At 36.2% G+C, this 19,717-nt stretch overlaps 1 protein-coding gene across 2 annotated transcripts in view; it reads left to right on the plus strand.

The window, feature by feature from the left end:
* Positions 1-3,490: 3,490 nt before the first annotated feature.
* PSMD14 (proteasome 26S subunit, non-ATPase 14) overlaps positions 3,491-19,717 on the plus strand; it is a 99,734-nt gene continuing 83,507 nt past the window's right edge. Inside the window, exons 1-3 of one of the 2 annotated variants that reach the window (XM_026492682.4) lie at positions 3,491-3,858; positions 10,241-10,369; positions 12,650-12,701. In XM_026492682.4, the coding sequence (XP_026348467.1) occupies positions 12,654-12,701 (48 nt within the window). In that variant the 5' untranslated portion in view covers positions 3,491-3,858; positions 10,241-10,369; positions 12,650-12,653. Of the gene's footprint in view, positions 4,030-10,240; positions 10,370-12,649; positions 12,702-19,717 lie in introns of both variants that reach the window. The other variant, XM_044381528.3, reaches the window with a different exon arrangement.

Raw genomic sequence — 19,717 nt, forward strand, 5'->3', positions numbered from 1 at the left:
GTAATTACTGATAAGGTAGTATTTACACCTGACATTTTGCTCTTTGTTTTCTTTATGTCATATGTTGTGGCTTGCTGTTGTTGTTCTATTCCTTTATTACTGTTGCCTTTTAAGTTAAATACATATTTTCTAGTGTACCATTTTAATTCCCTTGTCATTTCTTTTATTATATATCTTTTGATTATTTTCTTAGTAGTTTCTCCAGGGATTACAATTACTAAATTATAACACTATAGTTCAGATTAATACCAACTTAACTTTAGTAGTGTACAAAAACTTTCTCTGTAGCTTCATTCCCTCCCCTCTCCCTTGTGCTGTTATTGTGATACAAATTACATCTTTACACATAATATGCCAACACAGAATTATTATTACTGCTTTATGAATTGTCTTTTAAGTTAAATAGAAAAAAAATGAATTACAAATAAAAATACATTTATACTATCTTTTATATTTACTTATGCAGTTATTTCTACAAGTGTCCTCTATTTCTTCATGTGGATTTGCCTTATGGTCTAGTGTCTTTTTATTTCAACCTGAAGGACTCCCTTTAGTATCTCTTGCAGGGCATATTTCCTCTGATGAATTTTCTCTATTTTTTGTTTATACATATATTTTGGAAATATATTAATTTTTCCTTCATTTTTGAAGGATAGTTTCCCTGGATATAGAATTCTTGGTTGATGGTTTTTTCCTTCAGTATTTTGAATATGTCATGCTACTGCTTTCTGCTTCCATAGCCTTGGTTGTAAATTTTATTGAGAATTATGTAATGAGTGGCTTTTCTCTTGACACCTTCAAGATTCTCTCTTTGCTTTTGGCTTTCAACAGGTTGATTATAATGTGTCCAGGTGTGGATTTCTTTGAGTTTATTCAATTTGGAATTTATTAATATTCTTGGATGTGTAGATTAATGTTTTTCATCAAATTTGGAAGTTTTTGACCATTATTTCCTCAAATATTTCTTCCCTTTTCTCTTTCTCCTCCCTTTCTGAGACTCCCATTACACATATGTTGCTATGCCTGATTGTATTCCACAGACTTCCGTGACTCTATACATGTTTCTTTATTTTCTTTTGTATTTGTTCCCCAAACTTGATCATCTCAACTAATCTGTATTTAAATTTGCTGATTCTTTCTTCCATCTGCTCAAATCTGCTATTGAGCCCCTCTAATGAATTTTTCACTTCAGTTATACTTTTCTACTCTAGAATTTTTGTTGTTTTTTAAATAATTTCTATCTATTTATTGATTTTATCTATTTGGTGAAACATTCATACTTTCCTCTAGTTGTTTAGACATGGTTTCCTTTGTGAATATATGTAAAATATATAAAGTCTTTATGTAGTAAGTTCAACATACGGGCTTCCCCAGGGAGAGTTTCTATTAATTGCTTTTTCCGCTATATATGGGCCATACATTGTTATTTCTTTGCATGTATTGTGCTTTTAAAAAACTTTTTTATTTGTAAAACTGGACATTTCAAATAATACAATGTGGCAACTCTGGAAATCAGACTCTACTCCCTCCCCAGGGTTTTTATTATTTCCGTTTGTTATAGTGGATGTTGGTTTAGTGACTTTTTGAATCATTCCTCAAAGTCTATATTTTTTGTTGAGTGACCAGTGAAGTCTTTACTCAGTTAGCTTAGCAGTCATCTGATGACTAGACAGAGATTTCCTTAAATGTCTTCAACCAGTGATTCTCCTACTCTTTGCTGAGAGGCTTAGCATGTGTATTGGGGCATGCCTTCAACACTCAGGCAGCAAGTTTACACCTCTATATTAGTTTTCACTTCTTGCTTGTGTAGAGCCTTAAGGTCAGACAGAGGTGAGAGCTTAGGGCCTTCTCAGGTCTTTCCTGAGCATTCACACAGCCCTAGGTATGCATCTGCCCCTAAGCATGCATATTACCTTCTAGAGTCCCAGGAATGTCTCCATTTTTCAAAGTCCCTAAGGACATCTCATTCCCTAGCTAAATAACTTTAGTGTGGCTGGTAGCAAGGGTGTTCTATACAAACTTAAGAGAGTTTTGACCTTTCTATTGATTGTTAGGAGTCACTGGTGAAATTTTTAGCAAAGAAGGAGCATGACTGTATTTGTGTAGCTGAAAAAAAATCTTTGCTAATAAAGGAGAATGGAATGGGGGACAAACTGGAGGCAGGGAGATTAAGATTATTGCAGCATTCTAGGAAAAGAAGTGAGGAAGGCTTGAGTTAAGGTTGGAGTAGAGGGAATGGAGAAAGGGGAGTAATGGGTTGGAAAAGCTCTTTTACAGATTAGACACTTCATGATTTATAGGGTGATTAATTGGGAGGTCAGTAGGAATAGGTGAATAGGAGAGGATATGTCTATTCTCAGGACTGATTAGGGACACTAGCTGTAGGATGGGGTCATTCACCGAAAAAAGCAAATAGAAGAGGCACAGGTTTGGGTGGACACATAAAGATGCTGATCCAAATATAGTATTACCTATGGTTAAAATAATCCATGTATTTTTTAAAGACAGAAATGGAGTATCTTTTAGAGGGAAATTCTGTGTAATTATGCCCACTCAAATAGCTTTGGATTCAGATGCTGTAATCCTTAATCCTTCCTTCCCCTCCATCCAGAAGATTCATCACCATTCTTTTTTTTTTTTTTTTTTTTTTAAGATTTTCTTTATTCTTATTCGACAGAGATAGAGACAGCCAGCGAGAAAGGGAACACAAGCAGGGGGGTGGGAGAGGAAGAAGCAGGCTCATAGCGGAGGAGCCTGATGTGGGGCTCGATTCCATAACCCCGGGATCACGCCCTGAGCCGAAGGCAGACGCTTAACCGCTGTGCCACCCAGGCGCCCCTCATCACCATTCTTGATTTAGGAATGCTTTAAAGATGCTTATTATTTGGAACATATTTGACAAAGTGAGAGGGACTTGTTGAACAGGCCCTAACAGGCCCTAAACAGAGCCTGTGTCTAAATATGATATAAATTTGTTGATAATCAGGTATTTCTTGGGTGGTTTTGCTCTCTGAAAACCTAGCAAAAAACAGATAATGGGTAAAATGTTGTTGATGCTAATTATTTGGAGAAACGTGAGTAATGATCTTTTTAAGCCCTGTAAATTAAATTGGGCTTAAAAATGGGTGGTTTTAACATTTGGGAAAGGTTGATTTTCCTTGAAATCCAATTCCTGGAAAGCGGAGAAGACAAGGAGGTGGGTAGACTGCGCTGTGGAAGAGAACCTCTGACCTATTTCCCCTCTTTTTACACCTCTTCCTCTTCTCTGCTTCTCAGACGACCAAGTTGAGTTCATCCGAACCTTGCAGTTTTTGAGTAGGACCGTGGTGAACACCCAAACGAACGCGCTTCTGGTTTCTGCAAGCCCGCAGTTCCATCTCCTAGCCCGTCACCTCCAGGGCCCAGCAGGCCGGCGTCCCGGATCTCGACTGCGGCCCGGATTCGCAGAGGAGGGGAGAAAAAGGTGGGGGTAGAAAAGGGAGGATGTTGGAGGGGCGGGAGCGGCCCCGGCGCTAACTTCCGTCCCGCCCTCCCAGCCTTGACTGGAGAAGCGGGGCGGCCCGTGCCGACCGTCTGGCACACTCCTCCCGGGACGCCCGCCGGACTCCCGAGCCGTCTCCAATTGGCCGTCGGGGGAACGGAAGCCGAGGCAGAGCAGTGAACCCGGAAGTGCTTCGCGGCGGAGGCCCGGGCGACTCTTTTGAATGGAATCGGGCTGATTCATCGCCGGTTCGCGGAGCCAGAGCCCCGTGGAGTCTGAGCCGCCGCCGCCGCTGCTGCCGCCTCCGCCGCCTTCGCGTCACCGCAGGTGGGAGACGAGAGCCCAGACCGCGGCTTCCCGACCCCGCCGGCCTTCAGGTAGGACAGGGAAGGCAGGCCCCGGAGGTCCGCGGAGGCAGCCGCGCTAGGCCGCCGCCAGCCCCGTGCTTTCCTGAGTCACGTTGCCCAGCCGAGTTGCCACTGGAGGCCTGGGCCCTGAGGGAGGAGCTCAGGCTCCCGCGTCCTCCTCGCCGGTTACTCGGGTCTCTTGTAAGTTAGGTCTGGATGTGGTCTCTTCCAGGCGTTTCTGCTTCGCTGAATTAAACACATCTTGGGAGCCGTCTTCTCCCTATACCGGGAAAACCCTTGTGTGTGGCCTCTGTTTGTGTCTGTTTATTGATAGTTACTCCCGTGTTGAAAAACTTCAAAGCAGGCAGAGGAGACAAGGGAGAGAGAATAAAATTAACTTTCCCATTGAAGGCATGCTTGTTTTCTCACTTGTCCTTCCTATGGGCCTTGACCCTTTTTCTCTTAGTGTTAGGATTTCAGTTCCCTTTAAAAACCAAACAAAAATCCCAGAGATGCACTGGTTTTAACCTAGAAACTCTTCAAAACAAAGTGTGGTTTTTCTGCTGTGCCTTTTAACTTACTTTCAGTTTGTTTTAATTGAGCAGTTGTTGTGAATAGATAACATTTCCTGTTTTCAATAAAGTAGTAATCTGCTACTCTGTGTTACCTCTTGGAACTTAGTTTTCCTGGGGACTTACTTTGTGTCTGTCAAAAGAAGGAAAAAATGTAAACTTTTCCGGAGAGTTTGAATATAAATCTAGTGACCGAATGAAAAATTCTTGAAATTAAAAATGGTAACTCAAAGTTGATAAAGATTCATGGGAAAGGCCGGGAAGAAGCCTTAAAAATCAGAATAGAAATGCAGTTCTAGGGTGAAAAAAATTTTTTTTATTGCTCACAAAAGTATGTTTTTGGTGCTGCTAAGTTGTTCACTATATGTAAAGCCAGAAGACAGTCACTGATAATGTTGAAAGAACGAAAAAGAACTGAGTACAGTTTTAGTGCTGATGATTAACACAGTGGTGGTTTTCTTGTTTTGTCAGGTAAAGCTAGCAAGTGGCTCATTTAAAGTTTATATGTTTTAAACAAATTTAAATTTAACGAGTTACTGTGCATTTGGAGAGATTAAGATACAGTAGTTCAGAATTAACTACAGTTGTGTTTAGTGAAATGGTGTTTAGTGAAAGGCCTGAATATTGTCTTGAATTTGTCCCAGAACAAAATTACTTCTGGCCCACAGAAGAAAGTTTTGAAATCATCTTTCAGTGAAGCCTCACCTGTTGACTTTGGGATATTATTCTTCCCCCCCATGGTGTTTGGTAAATAAATGATATTTTGCTGTTCTAATTGTAAAGCTGTATTTAACCTGTCATGGGTTTTATTGTTATGCTTGTCATGTAAACCTTGTGTTTAGTATGTACATTTAGAACACATGTTTGAATATCAGGAAAGAGAGGCAGTTGTGTTTTTGTTTTTCATTTTATAGCTGTTCATTTCATAATTCAGTGCCCACTTCTGAAAGTCTTACGTGAATATTCATGAGATTTATTACTCATGAACTTGTCATATACCCAGTTTGTTGCACTCATTCGGCATTCGTATCCTGCTTTGTGATATTTTGGCATCTCCATCTATAAAATGAGAATGAGATTAAATAATAGATTCTGGTTCTAAGATGATGATAACAATAACAGTAACAACAGTTATTGAGTACCTTATAAATGTTCCAGGCACTGTATTAGGTGCTTTGTATTTTATCTTACCACTGACTTGCAAGGTAGGTATTATTCCCATTTTATAGATGAAATCTAGATTCTAGAAGAAGGTCACTTTTTCCAGATCATACAGAGAGTAGGTTTGCCTGTTTTTTAAAGATTGTTATTTATTTGAGAGAGCTCGAACAGGGTAGGGGGGTGTAGAGGGAGAGGGAGAAGCAAACTCCCTACTGAGGAGGAGCCCAATGGAGGGCTTGATCCCAGGATCCTAAGATCATGACCTGAGCTGAAGTCAGACGCTTAACTGACTGAGCGACCCAGGCGCCCCTGGAGAGCACATTTTGAAGCTCGGATTCCAGTCGAGGTCTGATTGCCTTCACAGCCTTTCTGGCTCTACCTTGCTTCCTTTCGCTTCATGTATTTTTCATGGGTTTATATCATGCCTCTCCAAATAGATGATAAATTCTTTCAGTGGAAGTCAGTGAGTTTCTTAGTGGCTCTATTTCTGTATCACCTTATGTACAACGTAGTACAGGTTTCTCCTACTGTCTGAAAGTTAGCTTTACCCCACTTTTACAGAAGGCCTACATTATACCCGTTTTTTGCTAACAGAAAGAAATCCGAAGAGGATTTTCGCTTTTGCAAAATGTAAATTGTTTCTTTGATTTATGCCATTTCAACTTAGGAAAGTTTTAATAGGAACACTGCTTTTGGATAGAGGGGGGAAATTGTATTTAATGAATGTTTAATTGAATGTTGTAATTAGGAAACAGCACAAGAAAAGATATTGTGGTAGTTCCATATTCACTATTCTAAACTGGAAAAATCTTGCTTTCAAAATCCTATTTATATAATTAAGGTAATATCGACTCTTTCTATTTCTTCCATTGAAGAATGACCTTAAGAAAGTCAAAGAAGTTCCTAATTACTTTCCATAAATTGGAAAGCAGAGGAATTAGAAATACAGTAAGATCTGGAGGAAAGAAAGGATTTAGCATCAGTCTGAGAAGTAATATGTAACTGCAGCATGGGTTGGGGAGTACAAAATGAACTAAGAAAAACAATGATAAACTCAAACAGCTAAGAGCTTCATGATCTTGTTTGAATTTTATGAATTACTGGTATAACAGTGTCCCTTGTAAAAAGGTTGAAAAGTTAAAAAAAAAAAAAATTGCCACATTCCAAATCCAGATTAAGTTAATTTTTAAAGGATCTATTTTTTTAAGTTACAGTTCCATACATTTTCTGTAAATGTTTGAGAATTGATTTATTTTAGTGCCAGCACGAACACAATCTAAGTGTATCAGATTCTAATCAGATAATAACTAAGTAGGGAGATGAAAAAGTGGAAAATCATCAACTTTTTGATGTACAACCTTTTGAAAGTACCAATGCTTGTTTCGTACTGTTTTTTACCAGTTAGGATTCTAAAGATTATGATATGTATGACATATTAGTTACAGCTAAACACTTCATTCATATTATCTGATAATTTTTTTTTAAGATTTTATTTTCTTGAGAGAGAGAATGTGTGCCTCTGAGAGAGAGAGCACGCGCGTGTGCGCGCACAAACGGGGAAGGGCAGAGGGAGAGGCATACTCCCCGCTGAGCAGGGAGCCTGATCTGAGACCTGATCCAAAGGCAGACGCTTAATGGACTGAGCCACCCAGGTGCCTCTATCTGATAATGTTTTAAGTAAAGTTAATGATATGATAAGCTCTTGAGTCCTCTGTTTTTTGATAGGTGTAAAAACTTGCTTTAGATCTACAGGTGTTATGTATGGCTTTTATTTCTAAGAATTGAAAGTATTGTCTTTCATATTAGAGTGTAACACTTTAATTTTATGACCCCTTTTGCTGAATTCTGCAAAATCCAAGTCCCTCCTCTTCAATATATTTCATTTAGTCCTGCAAAATGTGCCTATAGTTTTGAAATTCACTAAGTGGCAAACTATGTAGGAAGACAAATCTGTGTTGTATGAGCTGTAGCCCTTCTAAGGAGGCGGTGCTGATAGCAGATAGCACTCATTGTTTGCTTACTATACAAACAGTATGTTAAATGTTGTTTATGTCTGTTGTCTTCTTTAATTTTCTAAATAACCATATAAGGCGGATGCTGTCATTATCCCCATTTTGCAGAGGAGGAAACAGGCTCAGGGAGGTAACTGACCCAAGGACACATAGTTAATAAGTATTAGAGATAGGATTTGTATCCTGGCACTTATACTGCAGAGTTACAGCTCTTAATCCGCACATAAAATGTGCATAACAAAATTTACCATTTTAACCATTTTTAGACGTACAGTTCAGTGGCTTTAAGTACACTCATATTGTGCAACCATTACCACCATCCATCTCTGGAACTTTTTCATTTCCCAGTTGCAATACTTTTGAAAACATAGATAGCTCATAATTTTCTTGAAGAGATGATGGCTATCATCTCTACTTGCAAAAGATTTTTTTTCTTTTAGATTTATAAACACCAGTTAAAGTTAGTCCACTGATTTTTTTCACTTTTACATTATCTATTTCTTTTTGCTCATCTTTGTGGACACTTTAGCATTTGTCCACATATGAACTTTATCAACATAAAAGTTAAAAGAATATGTCACGTATCTCTTTAGCAAAACAAGTTTTTGTTGTAAAATAGTGTGTAATGAAATCCTTCTTGTTGAATACCTAACTGGATGAGAACATATTTCTTTTTTAGTCTTAGAAATATATTATTCACTCACTGATCCACTTAACAAACAATTTTTGTGGTGAAATTCAGGTAACAGAATTAACCATTTTAAAGTAATAGTTCAGGGGTGCCTGGGTGGCTCAGTTGGTTAAGCATCCCACTCTTGGTTTCAGCTCAGGTCATGATCTCAGGGCCGTGAGATCAAGCTGAGAGTCAATCTCTATGCTCAGCTTAAGTCTGCTTGAGATTCTGTCTCTCCTCCTCTGCTCCTCTCCTCTCTCACACAAGCGTGTGTGTGCTTTCTCTCTCTTTCTCTCAAATAATTTTTTTAAAAAAATGAACACTTTATTGTCATTTCGTACATTCACAGTGTTTTGCAACCACCTAGTTCCAAAACATTTCCATTATTCTGAAGTAAAATCCCTTTCCCATTAAGTAGTTTCTTCATATTACTCCTTCCTGGTAACTTCTGGCAATTACTAATCTGCGTTTTTTTCTGTGGATTCAGGCATTTGGGATACTTAATATAAATGGAATCATGTAGTTTGTGACCTTTTGTGCATGTCTTCTTTTACATAGCATAATGTTTTGAGGTTCATCCACATTATCACGTGTGTCAGTACTACATTCCTTTTTATAGCTGAATGATATTCCACATGTTCCATTGTATGTATATTCATACTAGAATTTGTTTATCCTTTCACCTTCTGGTGGACATTTGGGCTGTTTCCACCTTTGGGCTGTTGTGAATAATGATGCTCTAAACATGCATGTACCTGTGTTTGTTTTGAATATCTATTTTTAATTCTTTTGGATATATACCTAGGAATGGAATTGTTGGGTCATATGGTAATTCTTTGTTGAATTTTTTGAAGAGCTTCCAAACTCTTTCCAGCACTCCTTGGTTCTTAAGTTTGAGAAAAATTAGTTTAGGGTATTGTCATCTGAAAATGTGTAGTCTGAAATTGTGTTTATACCGGTGGTTCTGAACTGGGAGTGGTTTTGCCCTTCCGGGGACATTTGGCAATGTCTGGGGACATTTTTGATTATCACGACTGGGTAGGTGCTACCAGCATCTAATGAGTAAAGACCAGGGCTTCTGCCAAACATCCCAGAATGCACAAGACAGTTCCCTAGAACAAAAAATTTGGTTCTGAATGTCAACAGTGCTGAAGAAACCCTGGCTTATACCATCAATTTTATTATTACCGTTAGAGACAAGAGTGCTGTTACCTGTTTCTTTACATTCCCCTTATGATTCTCTAATCATTGTGAAACTCTTTTTCTCTGTCAGTTCTCTGTTTGATATTTGGATATAATATGAAAAATTCTGATTTTTCAACTGTGTTTAAATGAAAGCTAAAAAAAAAAAGACTACAAAGATTGTGTCTCCCATCTTTTATATCTTTTTGAAAGATGGTGAAACGCTTTGGGCAGTACAATAAAAACTGAAGGATGAAGCAATAGCAATAATGTATTTCACTATTGCATCATTTCGAGTAATTCTTATTCTTCCATTTTCTTGTTATTTTAGTCTTTTTGGCATAGTTGGGAATAATTGATTAAGAAATGATGAACTAATTCCTATGATAATGAAATAGCAAACTTTCAAATACAGGAAAAATAACATCACTAAGGTTCCAATATATCATGGATTTGTAATAAATGGAACTGTAATTGCAAAATAGAATGTTCTGTTTAAAAATATGAGTAAGTTTTCTCTTTGTTCTTGGAAACACCTCTAGAAAGACTAAAAGTCATAAAATGTCAATTCTTACATATAATTAGAATTGCTCAAAAAAGAAACTTAAAAACAAAATTTGTATATGGGGTAATCCTCTGTTCTATAGCTCCCTGGGATGCTATTTCTTTCCATATTCTTCTGGAAATGGTGATTAAAATCAGTTTTGATTTCTATTCCGCTTTTAGGAATTTTGCTTCATTTAAAGCTTGTGGTAAATCTTCCTCCATAGTTCTCAAAGTAACTGTATCTTATTTTGTTTACTTTTTTTTAGGAGAGAGAGAAAAAAAATACTTGGGAAAAGTTATACCTGCCAGTATTAGCAAGAGCTTGAGTTGAGAAGAAATTTGTCAAACTCAACGAATTGAAGCTTAACACCTCAAGAGTTGTAGTTACTGACCAGGTGAGAATTAAGAATGTACATAACTTTCACCTATTCTTTCAGGATATGATATAAAGATGTTATGAAAATGTATCATTTTTTAAACACATACAAATTATAAATATGTGATAGATATCCAGATTTAAGAGCTCATGAAAGTCATTTAGATAACTAGCACTTTTGTTCTTATTTGCTTTCTGTAAACTTTTAAAAAAAGTAGTGTGATATAGAACATTTATTGATATATTTCATTTCCAAATGTTAGTATTTTTATTAAATCTCATTATGTTATCTAAAATCTTTTAGTTTGTTAAATATTTTTTCCTGTTTGCTGAGATATCTAATTTTACTAAAAACACAAATTTGACCTGCCAGATTTTCTTTCCCTCTGCTCCCCACATTGCTCATGTATATTCACAGCATCTGGAGTCTGTGTAAAATCATAAGAAACAACACTGAGGGAATAGATGAACTGAACACAGCTGGGAATCGACTTTGGCCTGGAATATATATATAATTTCTAAAGTATACTGTATGTTTTTAGTTTTTTTCTATTCGTTCTTTAAGTTTATAAGCTTGAAATGGTCCAAAAGAATTTTTTTTCCTTTGGTAATACATTCTAGAGAAATGTCTTCAATATTTTAAACTATTCAGGTTTTGCCCCTCTGCTTCTAGCCATTAAAAAGTGCCATGTATTGAATGGTATATTTGAGTTGAGGAATTTTAATGAGAATTTGATGGAGATTATGTTTGTAAATGCTGCTATTAGCGTGTGTGAAGGTTATAAAGTAGAAACTTTTTCTGGACTAGCAAGTTTTCTTATGTACCTTTCACATTTTAAAATGAATTTATCCATTGTGAATCTCACGGACTTGTTGATATAAAGTTGTTTATAAATTGTAGTTTATATAAAATTCAAAAATAGCAGAACTAATCTATGCCATTAAAAGTTGAAATTCTATCTTTGCACGGTGGTAGGGACCGGAAAGGGGGCATGAGAAGTGTTCTTCGGTGCCCATAGTGTTGTTTCATCTAGGTCGTGGTTATGGGAGTGTGTTCACTTTTTGAAGATTCCATGGCTGTGTCATTTGTGCATTTTTCTATTTGTGGACTTGGACAAAGGTTGCGATATTAACAGTGTTAAATATAAGAGTAAATTGTTAGCAGGATCCAACAAACATGATTAGGCTGTAATGTAATGATCATGAGTACATTATTTTTAGTTTGTGTAGCAGTTCTAACTAGTAAAACAGTATGAACAAATGACTAATTCATTAGCATTTAATTTAGAATTTATAAATTGTAGTAATACCATTTTCTAAAGCATACACGTAGAAAAGGAATTTTAAGGCACAGTAGCAATTTTCAAGTAGAAGAAATGCTTCATTGTCACTCTTATTTAGTTGTACTGATAGTAATTTTTTAGAATTTGATTACACTTTTTTGTGTAGTTGAGGTCATATTGATACCCTTGCTATTTCTTTCCTTTGATTTCTTCTGAGTTTTTCAAGCTTATAGAATGTCTTCTATAGTTATTCTAGACATAAAAACCAAATCAGATTGATACTTTAAAGTTAATCTTCTTTGTATTGATTAACTCTAAAATTATCATTGAGAAGAACAGCTGAATTTCCTTAATGAAAAAGGTGTATATCTCCATAACATCTGAAATAAGGCAAAATATCTGTGTAGGTTCTAGAACACTATCTTAATGCATTTAATGTTTACTTTATAATATTTCTTTTAGTATAATGAGTTCATTTTAAAAAAGCCTTTGATGCTAATTCAGAGATCCATAATCTGCTCACAATGTCTTTCACATGTAGTTTTGATGATAACTGACAAGCTGTAAGTTAATTAGCGCAGAACTTACTAATGAGGATGTTAAAATTTAATTTAAAAGTGAGGATTTTTATTTGTACACTCTGAACAAATTGAAGGAAATTCAATCATACATATAAGCATTTCAGGCACTTTTTCCTCATTCAGGTACTTTATTAGATAACAATGAGAAAATATAATTAACTTAATGATAGCAAAGTTTTGAAAGTATGCTGAGATTGCTTGTCTTTAAAACCGGGGATAACCCAAAACCAAAGCAGTAAAGTAAGGTCTGTTAATTAGCATGGAAGACAGCTTCTTGAATTAATATGTGGTGTTAATTAACAGGAAGTCTGATGTTGTGTTGTAATTACCACCAATATTTTTGACATACTGAGTGACTGAAGGTGAATTATATAGATAGCAATTGAGTAAACACTTTTGTGCTTAGGAACGTTTTCCTTTGTTTCTGTTTTCTAGAAATATGGACAGACTTCTTAGACTTGGAGGAGGTATGCCTGGACTGGGCCAGGTTAGTATATAGACTTTCAGTATTTCTTTGTTTGTAAACTACATGTCTTTCTCTAGTTATCCAAAGAGAAAGAAATCACTCCCAAGAAAATCATCTCACAGATAATCTTATGGTAAGAAGCTTACCTTATTGCTGGTTGTTGTATTGCAACACTAAATAACATGTGGGGAACATTTTCTATTATTTTATTTCACTTTCTCCTAGGAATAAGAATTTTCTCTATTTTTTTTTATTTAAAATTTGGGGATACGTAAGATTCTCAAACTTGCCTTTTAATTTAAAAAAAAAGGACTCAAAATATCTTATTTCTGGGTTTACAATATAGATCTTAGAAGTAACACATGAGGGGCACCTGGGTAGCACAGCGGTTAAGCACCTGCCTTCGGCTCAGGGCGTGATCCCGGCGTTCTGGGATCGAGCCCCACATCAGGCTCCTCCGCTATGAGCCTGCTTCTTCCTCTCCCACTCCCCCTGCTTGTGTTCCCTCTCTCGCTGGCTGTCTCTATCTCTGTCAAATAAATAAATAAAATCTTTAAAAAAAAAAAAAAGTAACACATGAAAAAGTAAACATGGCATATTCTTGGCAAGATCCAGAAAACTGACCCACAGAATGTTTGTATGTACAGTTTTAATACTGATGAATTCCTTCTGGTAGTTATGATACATGGCTGAAATGATATGTAATATCTCTTTTTTTCTTTAAATTTGGTTTGTATGGTTTCTTTTATATTCTTATTAAGATTAAATTTGTTTTCAGTTTTAATATTATCATCTATCTTATTTTTTGCTGTTGGGCAGATGGCTTATAGATAGATTTTTTTGATCTCAGAGTATTTATTCTGCTTTAGGTGAAGCAGAAATTTTTGCCTTTTTTGAGTTCTACACTGATTATCTTTCCGGTCCTCCATTTACGAAAGTGATATCTATGTGTTGTTCCTTTCCTGAGACTTTTATTTAACAATGTTTTATGACCAAATTTGGGAATATTTTTATAACCTACTTTTATAACCCTTTTAGCTACCAGTTTTCCCTCATTTTCATATCGTGGTCAGTTTGTTTTCCTTCATTTAAATTAGTGTATATTTTGTGAAAGAGACGGTTTTGTTGGTGATTTTATGGTATTTTCAATGTGGAGGCACTTTCATAAGGATTTCTTAAGTATGTCTGTCTCATGGCTTCTACTAATAAACCTTTTCCTTTTAGAAAGTTGGAATCATTTCGTGATTCTGTGTTGCATCCTTGTATAGACTTCAGTTATTTTTCCTTTTTTTTTTCAGTTATTTTTACTTTTGTTAGTGTTGACTATTTCTCATGTTCCTTTACTATCAGCCTATTTCTTTATGATTCTTTTTTTTTGTAAGATCTGTGTAATCCATTCTCTTAAGAAACCTAATTAGCCTTGGGGCGCCTGGGTGGCTCAGTCGGTTAAGTGTCCAGCTTTTAATTTTGGATGAGATCATGATCTCAGGGGCTTGAGACTGAGCTGTGCATCGGGCTCTGAGCTGTGTGCGGAGTTTGCTTGAGATTTTCTCTCTCCCTCTGCCCTTGCCCCACATGTGCGCATGCTGTCTCGCTCTTGCTTGCTCTCTCTATAAAAAAAATCTTAAAAAAAAAAAAAGGGGCTTAAGCCTCTCAGAACTTGACCTTTCCAAAGCTGTTTCCATACTTTCGTAAGGCTTCTAGATAGGTTCTAGAATTCCCTCATTTATTTTGAAGTTAGCAATAACAATGTTAAGGCATATCAAAACGTTAGAAGTGAGCTGAGGTGGTATGTAGGTGCTGCAAATTTACCTGCAAAATATAGGCAGTGATATTGTCTTATTGGAATTCTTAAAGAAAATTGCATCAAATTTAAAAACCAGAGTACCTTTTCTTAAGCATTAGATGCAATAAATTATATAACCATGCTAGAAATCCATGCTGGGAAATTGCTGGATGTGAAATATAGTTTTACTGACCGTAAATTGAGCTACATCATATCTCAGTGACCACAGCAAACCTTTGTAGTAAGTGAAAAACTTAAGTTTGGTTCAGTAACCTCTTCTTGGCTTCTGGTAGTTTAATCACCTCATGTATCCTCTGTATTCTTATTTGAAGTTAAAAATATGTTGTTTGAGAATCTGTTATTTCAAGTATGTGTTTCATCTTCCCAATTAGATGGCAGACTCAATGTGATAATTTGTGGGGTGCTTATTTCTGTCGTATCTCCTTTGTCAAATACTAGTGTTCAGTGATTAATTTTTTTTCTTAAAATTTTATTTTACTATTGGGGTGCCTGGGTGGCTCAGTCTGTTAAGCATCTGACTCTTGGTTTTGGCTCAGGTCATGATCTCATGGTCATGGGATCAAGCCCTGCATTGGGCTCTGCGCTCAGTGCAGAGTCTGCTTGTCCTTTTCCCTCTGCTCTTCCCCCAACTCACACTCGTGCTCTGTCTCTCCAAAAATAAATAAATGAAAATCTTTTAAAAAATTTTTATTTTTCTTTTGTTCTAGATTTAAGATGCTACTTTTGCAACAAATGTTAAATGTATTTTTTAATATACAGGAATAAAGTGTTGTGTATTGTTTATTTTTAATAAAGTAAAAAATATTTGAGTTAATAGCTACTCTTTCCATTCACTAATGCATAGCAGCCAGTAAAAGTGGAAAAGGAGACACAAGCTATTTTATCCCTCCAAAAATAAATGGATAATGTTACTATCTTACCATTTAATGGAAAAGTTAGAATGTCCTTATATATAGGGGTTAGGATACTTGCTGGTAAGTTTGCAGATGGTCCTTTGAAAGCATGAGGATACAAACAGAACAGGGGTCTTTATTCTAATAACTCTGAACTTTCTCTGAAATAAAGTGATTTCTTTCTTCTCCATGGCTAATCCTTCCACTTATTCTCTGATCCCATCCTCTCTTGAAACCTTGCTCATCTGCACTGACCCCTTTCTCTGCATACAAAAATGTTTGTCTGTATCCAAAAAACAACAAAACTTCACTGTACCCTGCCACTAAGCCTTTCTTCTATTTATTTCTAGAATTCTTGAAATAATAGCTTATACTCACGGATTACACTTCCTTATCTTTGACTCTTGTGAGGTTATATACTGGCCTCCTCTTCCATAACTTTTGCTCAAATTGCCAAATCTATTGGCTTACCTATGGTTCCCTTTTCACTGGACTTTAATATATTTCTTTGAAGATTTTATTTATTTGTCAGAGATAGAGAGCGAGCACAAGCAGGGGAAGCAGCAGGCAGAGGGAGAAGCAGACTCTCTGCTGAGCAGGTGGCCCAATGCAGGACTCGATCCCAGGACCCTGAGATCATGACCTGAGCCGAAGGCAGATGCTTAACCAACTAAACCACCCAAGTATCCTGGACTTTGATATTTTAATACTGTTCACAATGTCATGATTAAAACTTTTCTCTTCCATTAGCTTTACCGTGGTACTTTTTTCCTAGTTCTTCATTATTGTGTCTATACCTACAAAAATAATTTGAAGATTTATTTTTTTAAACATTACATTTTTAAATGTTAATTCTTGAACAGGATAGGCTAACATCATTAAATCTATCCACAATCCCATGCTTCATTATAAACTCTTTTTTTAAGATTTTATGTATTTATTCATTCATCAGAGAGAGAGAGACACCACAAGCAGGGGGAGCAGCCAGCAGAGGAAGAAGCAGGCTCTCCTCTGATCAAGGAGCCCGATGTGGGACTCAATCCCAGGGTCCTGGGATCCTGACCTGAGCCAAAGGCAGATGCTTAACTGACTGAGCCACCCGGGCATCCCCACTATAAACTTATTAGTAGTTTGAAGTAGAAACAAACAGATTTTTTAAAAAGATTTATTTATTTATTTATTTTTCTGAGAGAGAGAGAGTGCGCACAGGTGTGCACACACAGGGAGAGGGAAAAACAGACTCCCCGCTGAGCAGGAAGCCTGATATGGGGCTCAATCCCAGGATCCTGAGATCATGACCTGAGCTGAAGGCAGATGCTTAACAGACTGAGCCACCCAGGAGCCCCACAAACAGATGTTTTATTACGAGTATTAAAATTTGTTAACTAGTAGCTTTAAATTTCAAATTATTTTTTTATTTGCTAAAGTGTTTGTGAACTTGAAATTACTATAAGACATGAGATGATATATTAAAAGCATTTACTGCTGTGGTTTGGCTACTTGATTATTTTTATAACTATCCCAACTTAGGTCTTGGCAACTAAACTTTCCAAAATCTGTGAAGATAAAACCCAAGAGATGGGCATAGCCAAGACATAATGTCCAGCCTCTAGAAGTTTTAGTTTAAGTCTCTGGGTGCATTTTAGCTTTAGAAACAGCCAAGGTAAGCTTTTAAGGTAAGCTTAAAAAATAAATGAATTCTCACAGTGCCTGAGTGGCTCAATCTTCTAAGCGTCTGACTCTTGGTTTCCGCTCAGATCGTGATCTCATTGGTGGAGATCTCATGGGTCAAGAGGTGGAGCCCTGCCTCCTGCTCCATGCTCAGTGAGGAGTCGGCTTGAGATTCTCTCCCTCTGCCCTTCCCTGTGCATGTGCTCTTTCTTTCCGGAATAAATAAATCTTAAAAAAAGGAGAAGAAGAAGAAGAAGAAAAGTAAATGAATTCTTAAATGAAATGTCAGTAGCATCTGTTGGCTTGTATTGTATTTGAATTTGGTAGGCCAGTATTTTGATTTTCTAAGAACATTGTTACTTAACCTAGGTATGTTACATTCTACTCTGTATTGTTCCGATTTTAGTATATGTGCTGCAAGGGAGCACAGTATGTTATATTCTAGTAGAAACACACCAATTTTGAGTGGATACTAATGTTCATTATAAATAGTGTGATTTGAAAGTATAGTGGATGTAGGGTTTCTTTTTCCACAATAAAAGTAAATAAGACTGGATTGAGGAGATGATGTTTGAGCTAAATTTTGGAATATGTGGTAAGACATTTTCAAAAGGTTGGAGAATAGGTGATGTAAGGGAAAATAACAAAGAAAGAAGCTGGTGGATGAATTTGGAGTAGATTGTCAAAGGACTGAATGCCATTCCTAGTGATTTTTACTTTTTTTCCCCCATAGGCATTATAGTTTCATGAAGTTTTTTTTTTTAACAGTTATGAGATAATTCAATCTGTGTGCCTTTAAAAAAAAATATTTGAGAGAGAGAGAATGCATGCGTGTGCAGGGAGGGTGGCAGAGGGGGAGGGAGAGAGAATCTTGAGCAGATTCTGTACTGAGCACAGAACCCAACGTGGGCTTGATCTCATAATCTTGAGATCATGACTTGAGCCGAAACCAAGATACCCTTAACTGACTGAGCCACCCAGGCGCCCTGATTCAATCCGTATTTTTGTAAACTAATTCTAGTGGTAGTTTGCAGAATAGATAGAAGGAAAAAGATTGAAGGCAGAGTCATCAATTATATGAAATAACTTCTGATTTACAACCTTTCAGGCACATAGTAGGATTTTATTTCTCTATCATTTTTTAAGTTAGCTTGACCATGATTTTACTTTGACCAGTGGAATGTGAGTTGGAAATTAATAGGTCATTTTTATGTGAAAGCTTTAAAAATCAGTATGATATGCCTGCCCTGATAATCAAGAAAGCGTGGAGATAGAATTTTTGTTAGCTGGGTCCCTGAGAGAGAATGACATAGCTTCAAGTCAGAGATTCTGTGATTTTTGTGTGAAATGTCCTAATTGTTTTTGTCTCTGGTTTTTGTTTTAATAAACATGATGTAAACCAAACTAAGCACATATGCAGATCTGTGTTGCATATAAGTTATCAGTTTGTATCTTTCTGATACAAACATAGTAATTTCCAGGTGCAAAAAAAGGGGAAAATACTATAGATGAATGATCAGAGGAGGCTTTCTGAAAGTGGTGAGATGTAAGCTACATTTTGAGGGAGTATTTCAGGTGGCTTGATTAAAAAATAATAATAATAACTTCCTGAATTGGATGTGTTCTGTTTTATTGTTATAACTCCCAAATCCCTACAGTATGTGGATTTTGTATACATAACTAATAATCATTTTTCTGTTTCCCTGGGTCTTTGAGTAGAAATGTTCTCTCAGTTATTTGTCTTTTGGGTTTTGGTCTGATGTTTTATAGAAAGGATTCACTTAACATAGGAATGGAAAAAAAACGCCTGGAGTAAATGAGGAAATAATACCATTTTCAGAGATGAGGAGTCTTAATATCAAATGCCAGTTCTCCAATTTAATCATAAATTCAGTGGAGTTCCAGTAAAAACATCAACTGGAATTTTCACGGAATTAGAAAATTGATTCTAAAATTCATGTAAGAAAAAATAATCCAAGAATAGCAAAGAAATTCTTAGAAAGGAAAAAGAAACTTGCTCTACCAATTATCAAAATAAATTTTAATGTCATATGACTCAAGTAGTGTAATATTGGTATATAGATAGATCAGTGTAATCAAGTAGGAAGCCCAGAAATAGACTCATGCATATATGGGAACTTGATTTGTGAGATTGTATTAGAAATTAGCGAGGAAGGAGAGAGCTGAGCTGTTCATTAGATGATGCTGGAACAAGTGGCTTTCTATATGAAGGGAAAACTAATACTAGATTCCTGCCTTATTTTATATACAAAAATACATAGCACATGGATTGAAGGTGTGACTGTGAAAATCAAACTTTATAATTTTGGAAAGCACACCAATTAGGATGACTATTCAAAAAAAAAACTAGGAAATCACAGTTGATTAGGATATAGAGAAATTAGAACCCTGTGCATTGCTGGTAGGAATGTAAAATTATGTAACCTCTGTGGAAAACAGTATGGTGGTTCCTCAAAAAATTAAGCATAAAAGTACCACATGATGTAGTAATTCTATTTCTCATTGTATATATCCCCCAAAATTGAAAGCTGGGACTGAAATAGATATTTGTACACCAATGTTCATAGCAGCATTATTCACAATAGCCAAAAAGTAGAAGCAACTTGTGTTATACTGATAGATGAATGGATAAACAATGTGATATG

This window comes from Ursus arctos, unplaced genomic scaffold, assembly GCF_023065955.2.
Source record: "Ursus arctos isolate Adak ecotype North America unplaced genomic scaffold, UrsArc2.0 scaffold_1, whole genome shotgun sequence".
Taxonomy (NCBI): Eukaryota; Metazoa; Chordata; class Mammalia; order Carnivora; family Ursidae; genus Ursus; species Ursus arctos.